Here is a 20,918-nt window from a genome sequence, read left to right as displayed (position 1 = left end):
CTAAAGAAGCATGTAGTGGAATTTTCAAAAGTGCCCAGAAGCCCAATTGCTCTTATGGGAGTTGGGTAGCTGGGGCCAGATTTTCCAAGGTATTTAGGAATTTAAAGATGCAGATAGATACCTAGTGGGATTTTCAAAAGTGTCTAGATGCCAATCAGTTAGATACCTAAGCACTTTTGAAAATCTCACTAGGCATCTGTAGAAGTCTCGGCCGAGATTCGTCCCTCAGCGGGGCTGTGGGGTATCCCACCGCCTCGCTCTGGTCCGCCATCAGTCCTCGTCCAGCAGTAGTGTGGCACAGCAAACACACGGTTAGGGGCTCAGGCCCTCAAGCAGGGGCTGAGCCAATAGTTCGGGAACCCAGGCCCTTAAGCAGGGCGAAGTCAATGGGTTTGTAGCAGCCCCGGCCCTAGGTCAGGGCAGGGCAGCAATCAAATAGTCTGGAACCCAGGCCCTTAAGCAGGGGCTGAGTCAATGAGCAAGAGGTCCCAGCCTCTCTAGGCCAGGGAAAAGGGGGAGTCTGCCACCCAAAGAGTGGGTGGCAGGGGGGACGCGGGCCCTCCCACTCCACTGCGTCCCAGCCCGGGGCCCTAGCAGCAGCGGAAACTCGCTGCTGTCAGTGGGGATCCTGGCCGCAACACACTGACATAGGCTTTGGCAGTGCTGCAGCCAGACTGGGGTCAGCTGCCCCCAGGCTACTTCCACACTCCCCCTCGTAGGGTACCTGGGCCATACTAGTGTCCTCGGTGGTCTCCACCAGCATCGGTTCCTCCGGGTAGGTAGCGAAGGGTAGGTTTGGCTCCTCCTCGGGATAGCGGGAAAGGGGCAGGCTCGGCTCCTCCTGAGGGTAGCTGGAAAGGGGCAGGCTCGGCTCCTCCTCGGGGTAGCTGGAAAGGGGCAGGCACGGCCTGTCCTCCTCGGGGTAACAGGCGAGGGGTAGGCTCGGCTGGCCTGGTGAGTCAGCAGGCCGGTCGCGGCCTGCTGCTGTCTCCCAAGCGGGAGCTCGGCCACAGACGTCTGCTCTCTTCACCGGCTTGTTCTCCACTGAGCTCTGCAGGCGGGCTTTTATACTTCCGGGTCGGCGCCATGTCCTCTGAGGGGCGGGCGCCGGACCCGGCGGCTCCGCCCACGTTGGTGTTAGGGGAGGTTCGGCCCTCAGCGGGGCCATGGGGTATCCCACCGCCTCGCTACAGCATCTCTCTAGCCACATTGTAGGTGCCTAAATACCTTTGAAAATCTGGTCTTAAGTCACTTTTGAAAATGTGATTTAGGCTTCACGTAGGCACTGTAGAAAATGGCACTCATTCTCTGTAATTGTGACACTTATGTTTTATGAATGTGTATGTGGCTGTTGTAAAGCTTTTTCAGGAAGAAAAAACTTCCAACTTCATTGTCATTGTTTCCATCATTAATCCGATATGTATGTAAAATACTTTTTTAATGAACTAAAATGTTGATAAAAGGTCACAGGCTGAAAGTGCAAAGGATTGAAATCCTCTTTAACCACAGAACAGATACAGCATAGACAGTAGCAAACCCTGCTGTCCTAGAATTATCAGTCAGTGTAGGTCAATCTAGACTTGAAGGAAACTCCTGTAGGACTCCCTTGATGCTGATAAAAATGCCAGTTAGAAATTGGACAGAGATGGCCAACTCACTTCACATAAGTAACTGTCTAAAAGGCTATTAGACGATACTGACTTCCAGTAATTACCAGCCTGGAGCAATTTTGAACATGTGATTTAAAAGTGAAAGGTACCATATCTTTTGCCAGTGTTCTGAACCTTTCCGTCCCCCTGAATCATAATAAATGGAAAGGAATTACTTTCAGTCTTTATAAGAACATCACGATAATCCCAAATCTCCATCAGGAAACTGTAATTGGGGATTTCAAGTTGCATTATTGGCTTTCCCCCTTCCATTACTTGTATTGAATAGGTAGTTAATGTTACACTCCTGTTCAAGCCCTTTTTCTCATTTTGTCAGGGAATATTAATCCTAACCCTCCTCGATCTTCTATTTATGTCTTCCTTACTTTTTCTTTTCCTCTCTGTGGTTCCTTTTGTATCTGTCCAATTTATTCACGGAGCAGGTACACTACAAATTAAAGTTGCACTGCAATGATTTTCTTCATACTTTTATGATTGATCTTTCAAAGTATCCTGTTATAATAAGTAGCTTTCTCTCATCCTGTTTTGATGGGTGTCCCCCAGGGCTCTTTCCTCTATCCCCTATTCTTTTTGCTTTATATTTTCTTTCTTGGTAACATTGCCTTTTCTCAGAGCCTGCAATGCTGATTACATTCAGTTGTATTCCTCTTTTCCATCCTTTTCCCCTCATACTCATAAATTTGTTTCTATCAGACTGTCTTAATTTTTCTCATCTTCAAGCAAGCTATCTTAAATTAAATATAACCAAGACAGAAATAATTTTTCTTTCTTCTTTCTCTTTCCACTTCTACTTACATCATTATGGTTGTTACCAGTGGAAACTTTGTCTTTAATCAGCAGTTTAGTTTTGCCACCCATATTTCTTATGTTGTTCAGTCTTGCCTAGTTCACCTTCTAAACATCTCAAATATCAGCAAGTTATTTTAAACAGCAAAATCATGGTCCATGTACTTGTTTTTGCAACTTAACTTCAGCAATGAAATGTATATTGGACTTAAATCCTCTCACTGATCACTTCATTCAGTTCAAAAGGAAACTTTGCTTCCCTTTGCTATTGACATGCTTATTTCTTCACTGGCTTTCCATTGCACAAATTGGTCCTTCCTATATTTCTTTTATTATTCTCTGGCATCCCGCTTTCTTTCTTCTTAACGGGATTCATTTGTCTATTGAAAGTATTAATGGTCATTTTCACCCTCTCTTTCCTCATTTTTCTCTTAATTTTTTTTAAATTTTCTTTGAACTATTTTTTCTCTCTTCATCGTCTCATAAGCCTCCAGTTGTTGACCAGTTATTATTGTTGACTATTATTTATTATTAGTTAGGGTTTTTTTATTTTTGCTGTGTCCTACTGTTATCTTTCCCCCCAGAACTTTGAATCAGAGCTACTATATAAAGGAATCCAAACTGCCCTCAGTAAAGTCCAGTGGGAAAATTCACTTAATAAATATAATGTGAATCTACTGTAAACAGATATTAGTGAAGAAAGGAATAAGCAAGAGCATTGGTGAAATTGATTGTGTTACTAGCTAAAGAAATAAAATAAAGCCAAAAAAAAATCTGCTATGCTGGATTCTGCAATACAATGTATAATTCTCACTTATTTAAAAATTTAAAAAGGTCACTTACAACATAGAATCATAGAAGATTAGGGTTGGAAGAGGTCATCTAGTCCAAATCCCCCCTCATTCTTCTCTTTTGCAGACTAAATGAGCCTCAGCCTCTTCTCATAAGTCATGTGCCCCAGCCCCCTAATCATTTTTGTTGCCCTCCGCTGGACTCTCTCCAATTTGTCCACATCCTTTCTGTAGTGGGGGGCCACAAAACTGGATGCAATACTCCAGATGTGGCCTCCCCAGTGCTGAATAGAGGGGAATAATCACTTCCCTCGATCTGCTGGCAATGCCCCTACTAATGCAGCCCAATATGCCATTAGCCTTCTTGGCAACAAGGGCACACTGCTGACTCATATCCAGCTTCTCGTCCACTGTAATCCCCAGGCCTTTTTCTCCAGAACTGCCGCTTAGCCAGTCGGTCCTCAGCCTGTAGCAGTGCTTGGGATTCTTCTGTCCTAAGTGTAGGGCTCTGCACTTATCCTTGTTGAACCTTGTCAGATCTCTTTTGGCCCAATCCTCCAATTTGTCTAGGTCACTCTGGACCCTAACCCTACCCTCCAGCATATCCACCTCCCACCCCCAGCTAAGTGTCATCTGCAAACTTGCTGAGGGCACAATCCATCCCATCATCTGGATCATTAATGAAGATGTTGAACAAAATGGGCCCCAGGACAGACCCCTGGGGCACTCCGCTTGATACCGACTGCCAATTAGACATCAAGCCGTTGATCACTACCATTTGAGCCCGACGATCTAGCCAGCTTTCTATCCATCTTATAGTCCATTCATCTAATCCATACTTCTTTAACTTGCTGGCAAGAATACTGTGGGAGACCATATCAAAAGCTTTGCTAAAGTCTAGTGTGACAAAGTTCCTCCTCTATCTTGGTGGATCCTGCGCTTATTGGCGGATTTTCTTGCCTCAGAGATTCACCATGTGGGTTGGGGAACAGCCCAGAGACCTTCCCCTCTGGAAGAACCCACAGTCCAGGTCAATTGGGAGGTTTGGGGGAAACCCAGGCCCGCCCTCTACTCCGGGTTCCAGCCCAGGGCCCTGTGGACTGCAGCTGTCTATAGTGCCTCCTGTAACAGCTGCATGACAGCTACAACTCTCTGGGCTACTTCCCCATGGCCTCCTCCAAACACCTTCCTTATTCTCACCACAGGACCTTCCTCCTGGTGTCTGATAACGCATGTGCTCCTCAGTCCTCCAGCAGCACACCCTCTCACTCTCAGCTCCTTGCGCCTCTTGCTCCCAGCTCCTCACAGTCGCACCACAAACTGAAGTGAGCTCCTTTTTAAAACCCAGGTGCCCCGATTAGCCTGCCTTAATTGATTCTAGCAGCTTCTTCTTAATTGGCTCCAGATGTCCTAATTAGCCTGCCTGCCTTAACTGGTTCTAGCAGGTTCCTGATTACTCTAGTGCAGCCCCTGCTCTGGTCACTCAGGGAACAGAAAACTACTCATCCAGTGACCAGTATATTTGCCCTCTACCAGACTCCTGTACCCCACTGGTCTGGGTCTGTCACATATCCCTCCCCACTGCTCAACGCCAAGGGGTTGGGCAGCTTGGGATGCCAGACAGTGCACACGTGACAAGCCATCGGCGTTGCCATGACGGCTCCCTGCTCTGTGTTGCACACGGAACTGGAAAGGTTGGAGGGATAAAAACCATCTGGTCACCCTTGTGGTCTTCTCCTTGTTCCGCTGCATCCATTGAAGAGGGGCATGGTCGGTCACGAGGACAAATCTGCGCCCGAGCAGGTAGTAGCGCAATGTTTCCATGGCCCATTTTACAGCGAGGCATTGTCTCTGCACCACTGCATATTTTTGTTCCCTTGGAAGGAGTTTCCGACTGAGGTATAGAATTGGGTGTTCCTCCTCCCCGACCATCTGTGATAGAATGGCCCCCAACCCTACTTCCGATGCATCTGTCTGCAGGATAAACTCCTTGGTGAAATCAGGGGCTATCAGTACGGGGTTACTGCAGAGGGCAGTCCGTAGGTCTGTGAATGCTTCCTCTGCTACGTCAGACCATCTCCCCAGATCAGGTCCACGGGCTTTCACTAGGTCTGTCAGGGGGCTTGCCATTGTGGTAAAGTGGGGGACAAATCATTGGTAATACCCCACCACACCTAGGAACGCCTGGACTTGTTTCTTGCGACTTGGTCAGGGCCAGTTTTGGATGGCCTCTAACTTGTTCACTTGGGGTTTTACCAGACCTTTTCCCACAATGTAGCCAAGATATTTGGCCTCTGTAAACCCTACAGCGCACTTGGCAGGGTTTGCTGTAAGGCCAGCTCGCCTGAAGGTATCGAGGACTGCCTCCACCTTCTCCAGGTGGGTTTCCCAGTCTGGGGTATGAATGACCACATCGTCCAAGTAGGCAGCAGCATAACTGTTATGTGGGCATAATAGCTTCTCCATGAGGCACTGGAAAGTAGCTGGGGCCCCATGTAGTCCAAAAGGGAGAACAGTATATTGAAAAAGACCCTCTGGTGTAGAGAACGCAGTCTTTTCCTTTGCGTCTTCTGCAAGGGGAATCTGCCAGTACCCCTTTGTCAAGTCTAGGGTAGTCAAGTACCGGGCATTACCCAGACGGTCCACTAGCTCATCTATGCGAGGTATGAGATACGCGTCGAACTGGGATACTTCGTTTAGTCGCCGGAAGTCGTTGCAGAATCTTGTGGTGCCATCAGGTTTGGGCACCAGCACGATTGGGCTGGACCACTGACCGTGGGATTCTTCGATGATCCCCAACTCCAGCATTTTTTTTACTTCTGCTTTTATTTCCTACCTTTTTGCTGCTGGCACCCGATAGGGCCTCATTGTTACTCTGGCCCCAGGGTTCGTGACGATGTGGTGATATGTCTCGGTTGTTCAACCCGGTTTTGTCGAGAACACATCTTCGTTCCGGAAGATCATTTCAGACACCTCATTCTTCTGGTCTGGTGTTAAATCGGGAGACACTCTCACCTGTTTGGAAGGCTTGTTTTCCTGGGTTAGGTCTTTTTGGACCGTTGTGCATGCCTCTTGTGCATGCCAGGGTTTCAGAAGGTTAACATGATGAATCTGTTCTTGTTTTCTGCGTCCTGGCTGCCACACCTTGTAGGTTACTTCCTCCACGGGTTCAACTACCTCATAGGGCCCCTGCCATTGGGCCAGAAGCTTGCTTTCTGCCATGGGTAGCAACACCATAACCCGATCCCCTGGTTGGAACTGTCGCACTTTTGCCTGGCGATTGTAATGGGTTCGCTGGGCCTCCTGTGCCTTCTCCAAATGTTCCCGTACAATAGGGGTAACCCGGGCTATCCGGTCTCGCATCTGCATTACATGCTCTATTATATTTCTCCCCTCATTGGGTTCCTCTTCCCAGATCTCTTTGGCGATATCTAGTATGCAATGGGGGTGACGCCCGTATAATAACTCGAAGGGGGAAAACCCAGTTGAGGCCTGTGGTACCTCCCGGATAGTGAACATAAGGTAGGGTAGTAGGGTGTCCCAATCCTTCCCGTCCCGACTTACCACCTTCCTTATCATAGCCTTGAGGGTTCGGTTAAACCTTTCTACCAACCCATCAGTCTGCGGATGGTAGACCGAAGTTCTCAGGGTATGTATATGGAGCAGCGTACAGAGGTCCTTCATTAGCTTCGACATAAATGAGGTTCCTTGGTCGGTTAATATCTCCTTAGGTAGCCCCATTCGGGCAAAGATCCCCACCAGCTCTTTGGCTATAGTTTTAGAGGCCGTGTTCCGCAGGGGGACGGCTTCTGGCTAGCAAGTAGCATAGTCCAAAACAACAAGTATATATTGGTGGCCCCGAGCCGTCTTCTCCAGGGGTCCCACTAGGTCCATGGCTATTCACTCGAAGGGGACCTCTATGATGAGAAGGGGTAATAAAGGTGCCCTCAAGTGGGGACGGGGACAGTGCAGCTGAAACTCCGGGCAGGAGGCACAGTACCTCTGCACTTCTTCATGTACTCCGGGCCAGAAGAACCGTCGTAGGACTCGTGCCAGGGTCTTCTGTGCCCCCAAATGCCCCCCAAAAAGATGACTATGAGCAAGACTTAATACAACGTTCTGGTGTTTTTGAGGTACTAGGATCTGCTGTACCTTCTGCCCCTGTACTGGTGCAACCCGGTATAAGAGATCCTTCTTCATTACGAAGTAGGGTCCTGGTCCCTGGTTTTTCCTTCCACGGGGACCCCATCTATTTCAGTCACCTCCTTCCTAATGTTGTCACACCTTGGGTCTTCTGACTGGTCCCGTCCAAAATTTCCTCTCCCGGGGCTAATCTGCCCAAGATCTAGGGGTCCAGTCTCTGTTGCCTCTACTGGTTCAGAAGCATTAGGGTGGGGGGTCAGACTCAGGTGCTTCTCCCTCCTGCGTGGCCTCCTTTTCAGCTGCGTGGGTCCGCCTACCTACAAGAGCGACCCTCTGGCTTTGGGTCAGTATTCGGGTTCCCAAGGCCTTAGCTGCTCTTCTTTCCCTTTTTGTCTTTCTACCCTGTCTGGGAGTGGAGAACAAATCTGGGGATATTTCAGAGAAGATTGGGGGTTGACAGTCTGTTGTGGATGCCTCACCATTTTTAGGGTCTCCATCTTTCTCCAATCCCCCTACTGGGAGTAAGTTTCCAAACCCTGGGAAGTCCCTCCCTATGAGCACCGGGTATGGGAGTTTAGGGACTACACCTGCTGCTACCTCAGTAGTGTTCCCTTGGATCTCGATTTTTACTGGGATGGTGGGGTAGTAACTAACTGTCCCATGGACACATGTTATCCCCGTACGTTTAGCCTGCAGCAGCTGACTACGCTTCACGAGCTTCCCTGAGATAAGCGTGATAGCACTCCCCGAATCAACCAGTGCTGTGGTCCCTACCCCATTTAGTTTCACTGGTCTGGTATACATATGTGGGGTTAGTGAGACCCCCACAAGGTGGATTAGGGAGCATGGACCTGCCCGGTTCCCCAGGTTACACTGCATAGGCTCCTCAGCATTGGGACACTGTGCAGCTATGTGTCCCCTCTCCCCGCAGGCATAACATCTGTATGGAGCCCTAGGCGTTCCCCGGTCTCTTGGTTTGGGCAGTCTAACATCACGATCCTCTTCTCCCTCAGTGCTCCGACTTTTTGTGGCCTCTGATGGGCCTTCAGCCTCTCTCTTTTTCCACCTGGGCCCTCCTGGTGGCCCAGTCACCCGAGCTCTAGGGCTTGGTGCTGCTAGTTTAACCTGGGGTGCCTCTTCCTTAACTGGTCGGGTCAGCTCCCTCGCTGTCCTTCGCCTCTCTACCAGGGCGACAACCTCGTCATAGGTGGAGGGTTCGTTCTGGCTTACCCAGGCACGAAGGTCTGGTGGTAGTCCCCTCATGTATCGGTCGATGACCAGAACCGCTAGTATCTCTTCCGGATGCCGGGACTCTGTTTGCAACCACTTTCGTGCGAGATGGATGAGGTCATACAATTGGGACCGCAGGGTTTTGTCTTCCTGGTACCTCCAACCGTGATACTGCTGGGCCCGCACTGCTGTCGTTACTCCAGATCTGGCCAGGATCTCTGCTTTCAGCTGGGGGTAGTCTGCTGCAGCCTCTTCAGGCAGATCATGGTAGGCCTTCTGGGCCTCCCCACACAGGAATGGGACATGGATACCAGACCACTGATCTCGAGCTCAGGCCTCCCGTAGGGCTGTCCTCTCAAAGGCCAGAAGGTATGCCTCTACATCATCCTCCCGTGTCATTTTCTGCAGCCAGTGGCCGGCCCGTATGAGCCGCATCCCATCATGGCCGCGATTCAGCTCTGTAAGGGACTTTACCTGGTTTACCAGTTCCCGCAACATAGCTCTGTCTTGAGCAGCCTGGTCCATCAGCAGGCGATTAGTCTCTTGCTGCAGCCGCACTGCCTCCTGTTGGGCGGCTGCCTGGACACGGTAGCCTCCTGCTCGGCTGCCGTAGCTTGTATCAGTGCCCGCACTACGTCATCCATTGTGAAAAAAAAATAAACCCTCTCCCTTTTTGGTGTTGTTGTTTTGTTTTTTAAATCACCCTCCTTCTTCCGCCGCACTGTGCACCCCAAGATCCCACATCTAACACCAGTGTGACAAAGTTCCTCCTCTATCTTGGTGGGTCCTGCGCTTATTGGCGGATTTTCTTGCCTCAGAGATTCACCATGTTGGTTGGGGAACAGCCCAGAAACTTTCCCCTCTGGAAGAACCCACAGTGCAGGTCAATTGGGAGGTTTGGGGGGAACCTGGGCCCGCCCTCTACTCCGGGTTCCAGCCCTGTGGACTGCAGCTGTCTATAGTGCCTCCTGTAACAGCTGCATGACAGCTACCACTCCCTGGGCTACTTCCCCATGGCCTCCTCCAAACACCTTCCTTATTCTCACCACAGGACCTTCCTCCTGGTGTCTGATAATGCTTGTGCTCCTCAGTCCTCCAGCAGCACACCCTCTCACTCTCAGCTCCTTGCGCCTCTTGCTCCCAGCTCCTCACACTCGCACCACAAACTGAAGTGAGCTCCTTTTTAAAACCCAGGTGCCCTGATTAGCCTGCCTTAATTGATTCTAGCAGCTTCTTCTTAATTGGCTCCAGGTGTCGTAATTAGCCTGCCTGCCTTAACTGGTTTTAGCAGGTTCCTGATTACACTAGTGCAGCCCCTGCTCTGGTCACTCAGGGAACAGAAAACTACTCATCCAATGACCAGTATATTTGCCCTCTACCAGACTCCTGTACCCCACTGGTCTGGGTCTGTCACACTAGGTATATCATGTCCACCGCCATCCCCATGTCCACAGAGCCAGTTATCTCATCATAAAAAGCAATCAGGTTGGTCAGGCATGACTTGCCCTTGGTGAATCCATGTTGACTGTTCCTGATCACCTTCCTCTCCTCCAAGTGCTTCAAAATGGATTCCTTTAGGACCTGCTCCATGATTTTTCTGGGGACTGAAGTGAGGCTGACTGGTCTATCATTTCTTGGGTTCTCCTTTTATTCTTTTTTAAAGATGAGCACTATGTTTGCCTTTTTCCAGTCGTCCGGGACCTCCCCTGATTGCCACGAGTTTTCAAAGCTAATGGCCAATGGCTCTGCAATCACATCAGCCAACTCCCTCAGCACCCTTGTATGCATTAGATCCGGCCACATGGACTTGTGCTCGTCCAGCTTTTCTAAATAGTCCTTAACCTGTTCTTTCACCACAGAGAGCTGCTCACCTCCTCCCCATATTGTGCTGCCCAGTGCAGCAGTCTGTGAGCTGACCTTGTCTGTGAAGACCGAGGCAAAAAAAGCATTGAGTACTTCAGCTTTTTCCACATCATCTGTCACTAGGTTGCTTCCCCCATTCAATAAGGGTCCCACACTGTCCGTGACCACCTTCTTGTTACCCTTCACATCCCTTGCTAGCTGCAACTCCAATTGTGCTTTGGCCTTCCTGATTACACCCCTCCATGTTCGAGCAATATTTTTATACTCCTCCCTAATCATCTGTCCAAGTTTCCACTTCTTGTAAGCTTTCTTTTCGTATTTAAGCTCCCCGAAGATTTCTCTGTTAAGCCAAGCTGGTCGCCTGCCATATTTGCTATTCTTTCTGCACATTGGGATACTTTGTTCCTGCGTCCTCAATAAGGCTTCTTTAAAATACAGCCAGCTCTCCTGGACTCCTTTCCCCCTCATATTAGCCTCCCAGAGGATCCTGCCCATCAGTTCCCTGAGGGAGTCAAAGTCTGCTTTTCTGAAGTCCAGGGTCCGTATTCTGCTGCTCTCCTTTCTTCCTTTTGTCAGGATCGTGAACTCAACCATCTCATGGTCACTGCTGCCCAGGTTGCAACCCATTTCTACTTCCCCTACCAATTCTTCCCTGTTTGTGAACAGCGGTCAAGAGGAGCACAGCTCCTAGTTGGTTTCTCCAGCACTTGCACCAGGAAGTTTTCCCCAACACTCTCCAAAAACTTCCTGTATTGTCTGTGCACTGCTGTATTGCTCTCCCAGCAGATGTCAGGGTGATTGGAGTCCCCCAATGAGAACCAGGGCCTGTGATCTGGAAACATCTGTTAGTTGTCCGAAGAAAGCTTTGTCTACCTCATCCTCCTGTAGGCGTGGTAACCGATTTTTCTCCCCCTTAAACTAAGGCCTCTAACTCATTGGGTTTTTTTAATCTTAATCTGTAAAAGAGTATTTTCTGACTTTAAACACAGTCATGGGCCAAGGTATAGTGCATAGGCTTCAGCCCTCCAGAAGAAACACCAGGGGGGATTGTGACTCATCAACATCCTTCTTAGGCATTGCTTTCCTCTTGATTCAGTGATGGGCTGGCATGGGGTGACTGCCTAATCCCTACTTCCCTGCGCCCTATGCTAGCTCAAGTACTTGGGACAGCAAGTGTGTGAGAAAGCCATGGCTCTGCCCTTTCCCTGCCCATCCTCTGTATCCTTTCTCCATGGAGGGAACAAGCAGCCATATAGCACAGCTTACTCCTGCTTGCCTGGACTCACGGACTAAGTAGACTGCATAGGAGTCCCTGGGCACCTCTAAGAGAGTGCCTTCCCCTCTCGCAAGAACAGAGTCTGAGTGTAGCACAAAACTTTTAATAAAAGGAGAGAAATAATGCGGTATTAATTTGGGGAATACCATAAACAGGGTTTATAAACATAAACCATGAGCAAAAGACCCACCACCAAGTAAGTTGGGCAGTGTCCTTTTCCCCTCAGGTTCTTAAGTCCAGCAACCCAAAAGTCCCTTTAACATGCCTGTCTCTTCTCTGCATACCACTCATAATTGCTGTCCTTGGACAGTGCAGACCCAGAGTTCACTTCCCACCTGGGTGGAGGGGGCTGGTGGTGTAAACAAGGCACCTTACTCACTCTGCTGCTCGGGCACTCATTTGCCACCCTCTCTGCGGGGCTCTGCTCTGGCACTCTCCGCCAGCTGCCCTGCTGGCTACACCTCTCCACCAGCCACACCAAGATGTCTTCAGGGCCCCATACTTAACATAGCTCTTAGTGATTTCAGCTCTCAGTGATTTCAGCTGTTAATTGGGGAGCCTCACTGCTGATGCACACTGGGCAGTCTCTTGCATCAGAGACACTGTCCCAAAGCGGGTCTAATACTTAGACCAAGGTATCAGTGATTTCAGCTCTGCATGTATCAAGACTCTCAATTGAGTGTAAATTTGCTTTTGTTATTGCACAGTGGAGAAAGGGTCAAATAGTGTTCAGGGCCCTTGGGCAAGGCCCACACCACCACATGCAAGTACCTGTACCCACCATTTCTCAATTCACTAGGCTTTGGAACCTATGTCCCCTGCCTAGGTAGTGCCATTTAGTTGAGGGTGAGTCCCTCAATTGGGAAATGCCAAGTGCAGTTCTGCTGCCCCTGATTCACACATCAAGGATAACAACCCGTTATTACTCCTGCCCCAATAACAAGGAGACTGGGGATCCCACACCAGCCAAAAGTGACCATTTGGGCAGGCAATCCCATCATGCTGAGCACCTAGGTAGGGTGGGTGTGCCCATGCAAACGAGATCAGCCCCTGAAGTCCTTTTCACAGTTCACCACTAGATGTCAGGGGAGAGCTCATTCAGACTCTGCTTACATTAATTTCGTAGTGAACCTGTCTCTATTAAATATAAACCAAGTATTCTGTATTGTTTAAAACATAAAAGCCATATATGGGCCCTTTTCTCCGCTCCCCTTAATTCAATGGAATTCCACTAGTGTAAAAGAGGAGAAATGAAGGATTGTGGGTAGAATTTTCAAAATTGCTCAGCATTTGGCTAACTTTGTTCCCACCAAAGTCACTAAAGTAGCTCAATGTTGAGCACTTTTGAAAATTATCTTGATATGTCTAAGATAAGAACTCTCTTCCAATTATGTCTACTGATGTAGTGCTAGATTCTGACCTTCTGAGATGTTTCAAAAGCTGAATTGTATCTTTGCATGTTAGATATAATCAGAGTGTGTAAATCTCGGACTCTTCATTCCACATGGCTTTGTGTGAAGATTTTCTCCAGATTTTGACAGATATGGGTTGTCATCTCCTGAGTTTTGCTGTGTTTTAAACCAAAATGTTTAAATTGAAACTCAGTTGAAACCTGGCTTCCCATCAAAACCATGTGAAACTTAAAATTTTACATAGTTAACAGCATTAAATCATGTCAGGCTCACTCACTTTGTAGTCGACATCAAAACTAGATGAGCATAAGCATGATTTGAGGTTTAATTTAAAATATTTCACACAGCTCACTGTATAAAACACAGTATAAACTTGAATAAAAGTTGTAATTGATATAAAAACATTTCCACATTGGAGTCAGATATTTAAAACTGACTCTAAATAGATGAAAACATATATAGTGTTTTCCCCTAGAAAAACTGGCTGTTATGTCTGCCAACTAATGGCCAGATATAAGAATAGACTTAACCAATTAGCAGAGTTCCCCATCTGGTGGTTGGATTCCCTGTAGAGGCTTCTGGCATATTACCACAGCTGAAACTCAAACCAGCGTCCTTTGCTGGATGAGCCAAAAGGGAACCCTTCTCATTGCTGAAGGAAGCTCATCTCATTCTTCATGTATCATCTTCTAGCTTTTCAATGAAGAACAGATGTTCCCCAGTCCTCAGCTACTTCTCAAAGTCTGTTGGAAAGCTAATGTACAAAGTACATTACATTACATAACAAAGTAGCTGCCAGGAGACAAAATGGCAGGTATGTGGAAGGCAAGAGGAATAATTACTATGTTTGAAATATGAAGAACTTTTTTTTCTCAGTGAAAGGAGAGTTGTAAATCTTTTTACACACTGAATTTATATGTAAACTGGAGGTAGTGACCTCATAACACCAACACAATTCCATAAAAATCCTGGCAATAACCAATAGCACAACCACTCTACTAAACTCTACTTCTGCTGAAATCCTCATCTATTCTTTCATTATCTCCCTGCACTGACTATTCTCACACCCTTCTCAATGGCCTCTTTAGACCCAGCTCTTGGATTCCAGCATATATGTTTACTGAGAGATAATTACATGGGCTGAAAACCTCTTTAGCCAAACAGAGTTTTGGCCAAGCCATTTCATTTTTGAACTGGTGTGAACAATAGGGTGGGATGACCGTGTTCACTGTCACTTAGTTATAATGCTCATTGCCATTATATCTAAAAATCCCCAAGGTACTGATGAAATACATAACGTGAGATGTGAAAGCAACCAGATAATAAAAAAAGAAAAGCTCATGCAGTTGTTAATTTTTGGCATCATGTAATTAAACCACCTTTTTAATGTTATTTTTTGCCAGTATCTAATTAGCAGAGCCATCTGCCTAAGGAGTGCTGGACCATCTGTCTGGAATGTTGTTCTGTTCATTTTTCTGGTTCCTGACTAATTAACTTATTTCACTATGAAATGTAATAGTACATTTTGTTTTTACACTTCAGAGAAGTGTGTACATAATATATGTGTACTTGTAGTAATACATCCATTATAAGTGTCTGTCTGTCTACCTACAGTAATACAGGTATTATACAGGGTGCAATTATGCTCTCAGTTACGTGACTGCAGCTCCCATTGATGTTAATTGAAGCCATGTGTTGTTATTCTCCTGTATCACACCTAATAATAGAAACCCTAACCAACAAGTCTTTTCATGGCCTTTTCAGATCCTGAACACATGGCTGACACTTTCTTATTGATTAAGGTTATGATTGCACATTATGGCTATTTTGAAATATACTGTATATAGATTTATTTTTTCCTTGTTTGCGGGTTGTAGCATCTCTGGAAATTCATGTTAGGACTTAATATCCTGCTGCATTGGATTGCACACACACACATATACGAGCTCTTTCCAGTGAAGACAACAAGGATTTTTGTCCTTCTTGACTATTGTTTATCCAATAAATGAAAGGGGCAGCTAAGCATTCTTCACACTTCACACTTTTCAGATTTTTACTGTTTGCCTTCTGCAAAGGTATCTGAACAAATTAGATGGCATTTGGCATTCCTTTCAGTTTCCCTTGGAGCCAACCCAGCTTCATACATCTAGTTTGCTTACTAAAGATATCACTGTTTAACTTTTGAATAAAATTCTACTGCCCACTCAATCTTTAGACAAATTATTGAAATACTTTATTGCTGCAAAGTATTTTATTGCCCTATAGTTCTTTGATGTTGAAAGGGTGCTCAAAGTCTGTTAGTTATCACCAGATCTTTGTTCAGCCTTCAGCTCTCAGCTCAATAGCAAAGTTGACACTGTAAACCCAGGTGGAGCAGATTTAGATACACCATTATAGTCTTTTCCCACTCCAACGGTGGACAACCCAAACTGGTGGAAAAGAGAAAGAGACAAATAAAGGTGCCTATTTGATATGAGTACTTGGGATTACCAGGCGGGTTCCCAAGTGGCTGGTGCAGGACCACAATCGTCTTCCTTCCAGGTGTCTTTAGCTTTCAGGAAGCAATGTGCTTACAGAGACATTCCAATTTATCCAATTTTTCCTGGGTGGTACAACTGGGTTACTCTTCTTTGAGAAATTGGTGTGGATTAATCAAATGGCAACTCATGCTTCTGACAAAGACTTAAAATGTCCAGCCAAAATTAAAGTTGTGTCTCCTTTCACCATCCAATCAGAAGATGAGGCATCACTTTTGAAGTCTTGCAACTGGGTCTTACATTCCAGTATATTTGTGCAAAACATCTTATGCCAGTTTATGTAAGTCATAGCCATTTGTATGGCGATGGTGGTACATACATTGAACACCTGCTGGCTAATCCCCAGTTAGCAACCTACTTTCGCAAGTTGCTTTCCATGGCCCCCTCTTGAAGTGCATCCTCTGGCCAACTTTACATAGCGTGCTTGCTCAAGTAGTATTTTCTCCTCGGCACTTTGCTGACTGCTGAAATGTCTAGCTTAAAGTTCACAGTTTGAAAAAAAGCTTCTCCACTGCTTTTATGATCTTTAATTTGTTTTAACTGTCCAATACGCAGTTACACAATGTCATTTAAAAAATTGCTGTTCTTCAGCAGGCCAGAACAGCTGTATAAGTTTATCATTTCTGCTCTCCTTATTTTAACAATAATGTTAGGAACTCTGTATATATGGCTGACCTGTGTCTGTGCATTAGGGGTACGTCTACACTTACCGGAGGGTCCGTCGGCAGGCAATCAATGTTCTGGGATCGATTTATCGTGTCTGGTTTAGACGCGATAAATCGATACCGGATCGATCCCGGAAGTGCTCGCCGTCGACGCCGGTACTCCAGCTCGGCAAGAGGAGTACGCGGCATCGACGGGGGAGCCTTCCTGCCGCTTCTGGACCCGCGGTAAGTTCGGACTAAGGTACTTCGAATTCAGCTACGTTATTAACGTAGCTGAATTTGCGTACCTTAGTCCGAAGTGGGGGGTAGTTTGACTTCTATATTTTTTTGCATGGGACAGCTCCAGTCAGGCCAATGGGGCTGCACATGGGTGGGGGGCAAATTCCGTGCCTAACCGAGGTTTGCAGTTTGGGGGGCGGGGGCGCAATACCCATTCTTCCCCTCCCCCTAAAACTATGCCGATGATCAAACAGTTGCATTTCTCATTATTCAACTCTGTGTTCAACCGTCCTTAGAACACATTATTTGGTTCTATCTCTTTATTTATCTATTTCCAGCATGGGTATATTTCACTGACTTGTAGTAACATAAGCATACTTGACTGCAAATATTATCCTTACTTTGCTAACTTAATCACTAATTTAAAATATATCAGTATGAACACAGCCCCCTTCTTTTCTTAGCAGGATGCCCCTAAAGTAAACCCTGCCATTAATTGTACGTCTTGCATATAGCTTACTTCATAAAAATAGTTTATTCAGTTTTGTTCCTTATATTTATCCCAATACAGTATCTGACAATATCATATAGTGTCTTAATATTAAATGTATATTTCAATTCATTCATTCAAAGTATATTAGAGAAAGGAAAAAAAAACGGGAAGTTTCTTTTCAGCTACACCACAGGTGCGGTTAATAGGCTTCCAGACTTACCTGCATTAAGTTCCATTACATACGTGGGTGAAAGACTGCAAAAATTGTGCCATTGAGGTTTGAGTTTCTACTCTCTCAGGCCTTTGACTTTTCTCTCCTGAAAAAATCTAGATATCTGGGCAGTTCTCAGTTAGCAATAAATTATAATTTGGGAGGTTTAGTCAATATATAGGAATCTCAATGGAACTTGTTGAGTCTGAAATATTTGTAGAGATGTATGTGGACACTCAAAGTGTCCACTTCTATATGAATTTGTTTTGGAGGAGGAAAGAGGATTCCCCCCCAAAAGTCATATAATCTAGTGTATTAATCACAGGGCTAAAAATAATTAGTTTCTGAATTTTGTTCCCATCTCATGCATCTGAAGAAGTGTTTTTTTTTACCCACGAAAGCTTATGCCCAAATAAATCTGTTAGTCTTTAAGGTGCCACCGGACTCCTTGTTGTTTTTGTGAATATAGACTAACACGGCTAACTCCTGATACTTGTTCCCATCTCTGCTACTGACAAACCGTAATCATTCTTTGCATTTTTGTAGCACTTTGCATGCATTGTTAAATTATGCTGCGCAACTTTGCAAAGTAGGTAAATATGATTGCCCCCATTTTGCAGATTTCAAAACAAAGACTGAGTGAAATGAACTAAGGTCACACAGCAAGTCAGTGTTAGAATGAGACAAAATAGAATTCAGTGATCTTGACTCTCAAAGCCAATGTCCATTCCAATATATTAGAAAAGAAATGAAACTGCAAGGAAATCTATTTAATCTTTCTCAATTTAGGATTCCAGATCTTTAAAATTGGGAAAACAATATATTTTTTTTTGTCTGTGGCAGCAGGTATTTTAAATCTTGTGCAGTACATTTTCACCTGTGGTAAACACCATTGGCTCTCTATTATAGGTAGTGGATTTGTGGCAGTGGTAAGCTAATCTGTGAGAAGCAGAATACCTCTGCCAAACCATGCGTTGGATGTTAAAGAAGGGCACCCAAAACAAAACTTCTTCTGAAAATTTTGCCATAAACATTGTGTTTTGGGGGCATTGCAGTATAATGGATTGTGCATGGTCCCAGGATATGGTCCCAGAATATGAGAGAGACACTATATGTGAGGTAATACCTTTTATTGGACCAACTTCTGTTGGTGGAAGGGACAAGCTTTCAAGCTACAAAGAGATCTTCCTCAGGCCCGGAGAAGGCAACCAGAGTGAGCAAAATACAAGATGGGACAGATTGTTAATCATAAGGGGTTTACTCATGCTGTAGGATATGCTACATGCTTAACATGTCTTCTTTCTCGCCACTCCCCAACTTCCCCAAGCTTGGTACAGCCTACTAAGTTCACATATGGCGAGCACTCTCCTTAAAGCCTTAATTTAAATCTACATTTCTCATGAAATCTTCCTACACTGATGACCTTCCAGTAACTACTTCTACATTGGAACCATAGTAGAGTTTAAGCTTCAATGCTTTTATGCATTAAAATTTCCAAAATCAGACACTGGCACATACTGCTCACAACATATAGACTTATTGTGTCCTGGTGGCATTTGCTTTAGTTCTCTATTCTAAAGCAATCTTTATAATACTCTAGAAACTTAGGATACGTTGGTATGCCAAGAACAGCCTTTTATAGAGTACTTACCATTTGTGGGATAAAACTGCTTTTTGTACAAAAAAGTTAAGGTATTGTTCTCTTTGTATACAGCTCCTTATGAGGGTGTTTCATGCTGCTAGATACAATTTGTTACAAATGCTAGGGTCATTCACTGAAGGATTCTTCCAGACTGTTTTAGAAGTTTTCAATGAATCCCCACTGATGTAGAAATTCATCTGCAATAGAAATTGTTTTAAATGGAAAGGAGTTTGGGGAACAGGGCGGGGGGAAGGGAGGACTGATTATAAGGTTATTTTTCTGGAAATAAAAAAACTAATTCTTGGGCTAGTTGAAAAGGCAAATCACAGAGTACTGTGTAGTATTGTCTGAAGGTGTTTCTTCCTTTCATTTAAATAGGCTTTCAGCCTATTATTTTTACTAATTACAGAGTCTTCTTACTATTATTACAATCTCCATGAAAGGTCAGCTACAAAAAAAATTGCTACATTAAATCAGCATGAGTTGGCTTTGGTTACTTAAAATGAAAATGGGGCAAACTGTGGTTTAAATTGTTAAGCTGCAACAGTTAGTAAAGAAATCACAGTTCTTTCTGGTAAAAAGCAAATGCAATCAATTACACTTTTAATCTAAATAACAGATATGAATACACACCCTAGATGTGAAAGGTACCATCTGATATCAAAGGCACTCTTCATTATACAGTATATAAATTTATGCAAATATGCACATGTATCAGTATGTACACTCTGAAATATACACTCTACTTCATAAAAGAATATACTTCCTAAGTCATAGCTTTTGAACATTAGATAAAGCAATAATAAGGTTTAATTCATACACTGAAACTACAGCATGGTAAAATAGTGTTACAGCTGTGGTATAAATCTGTTGAAGCAAAGAGACAACACAGAAATTAGGCTAAATCACCTCAGTTACAATGTAGACAATTTTAGTGCTATTGTTTTGTATGTTTCTTTTTTTCTCTCAAACCAAAATGTAAGTTTTAGTGCTTGTGATTAGTGCTGGATTGGTAGCCTCTTGAATTTATACTGACAGGATGGACAGCAACAGTGCACGCTTTCCCACAGCATGATGACTATATCTCTCAACAAAGTTGACTTCAAATGCTATGGCGATGCAGGCCATTTAACTACCTAGACTGACAGATCTGGGGATAGAGCATCTTTTCCTCTCCATACTTATTCACTCACTTTGCTTTGCTAGGACTGCCAGGAATAGTGCTAATTAGTGCTGATAGTGATTTTTCTGATGTAGGTAAGTGTGTGTTAGGTTTGGATTGAAAACACCAACCTCACTTTAGCTACGTCACTAAGCAGCCATCAATAAAAATGATATATGTTTCTGAGGAAAAAAACATTATAACAATATTATAAATGGATTCGCCCCAATATCAACTGGTAATGTAACAGAACTATGTACCATAAACATGACTGTATTAGCTGTCTCTATCTGACACTACTATGTGTTTTGTACTTTACTTATCTTTGTCTATAAATATTTTTATTGGTATGTATTTCAGGCAGTGGAGTGGCAGTGTGATGAAGCTACTAAAAGAGCCTGTTACAGTAAGGGCAAATCAAAGGTAAGTACGTGATAGCTGTGCTGCTTAATCAAAACTTATATTTGGTTGACAAGATATCCAGTAGAGCCATGTACAGGACTAGTCAGTGTACAAACCTCTTCTCTATAAAGTTCTTGTTCTCCTTCTAAAAGTAATGCAAGATTCTTTAGGGTGGCAATACGGCATTTCCTGGAGTGTAGGCTGTGACGTTGTGCAGTCTGTATGGTTTTATAAAAACATGATAATAAGTGAATATAATGTAACTGGGATAGTTTTATAAAAATTTGACAATAAGTGACTATAATGCAAATGGGATATACTTTGTGCAAAAGGTCTCTTGTAAGGTATCATTACAAAGCTCATAATCTGCTGAGTATGATCATCTGATTTGTATAAATGTACCACTCTTGTATCTA

At 44.8% G+C, this 20,918-nt stretch overlaps 1 protein-coding gene across 1 annotated transcript in view; it reads left to right on the top strand.

Annotated features, from left to right (window-relative positions):
• The window catches only part of SEMA5A (semaphorin 5A), a 668,054-nt gene that overhangs the window by 323,320 nt on the left and 323,816 nt on the right, over positions 1 to 20,918 (top strand). Inside the window, exon 5 of the mRNA XM_026659123.2 lies at positions 20,461 to 20,523. Within this exon, the coding sequence (XP_026514908.1) occupies positions 20,461 to 20,523 (63 nt within the window). The remainder of the gene's footprint in view (positions 1 to 20,460; positions 20,524 to 20,918) is intronic.

The sequence above is a fragment of the Terrapene carolina genome, unplaced genomic scaffold (assembly GCF_002925995.2).
Source record: "Terrapene carolina triunguis isolate 2854851 unplaced genomic scaffold, T_m_triunguis-2.0 Scaffold580, whole genome shotgun sequence".
NCBI lineage: Eukaryota > Metazoa > Chordata > Testudines > Emydidae > Terrapene > Terrapene triunguis.
This window is presented reverse-complemented; position numbering and strand designations above follow the sequence as displayed.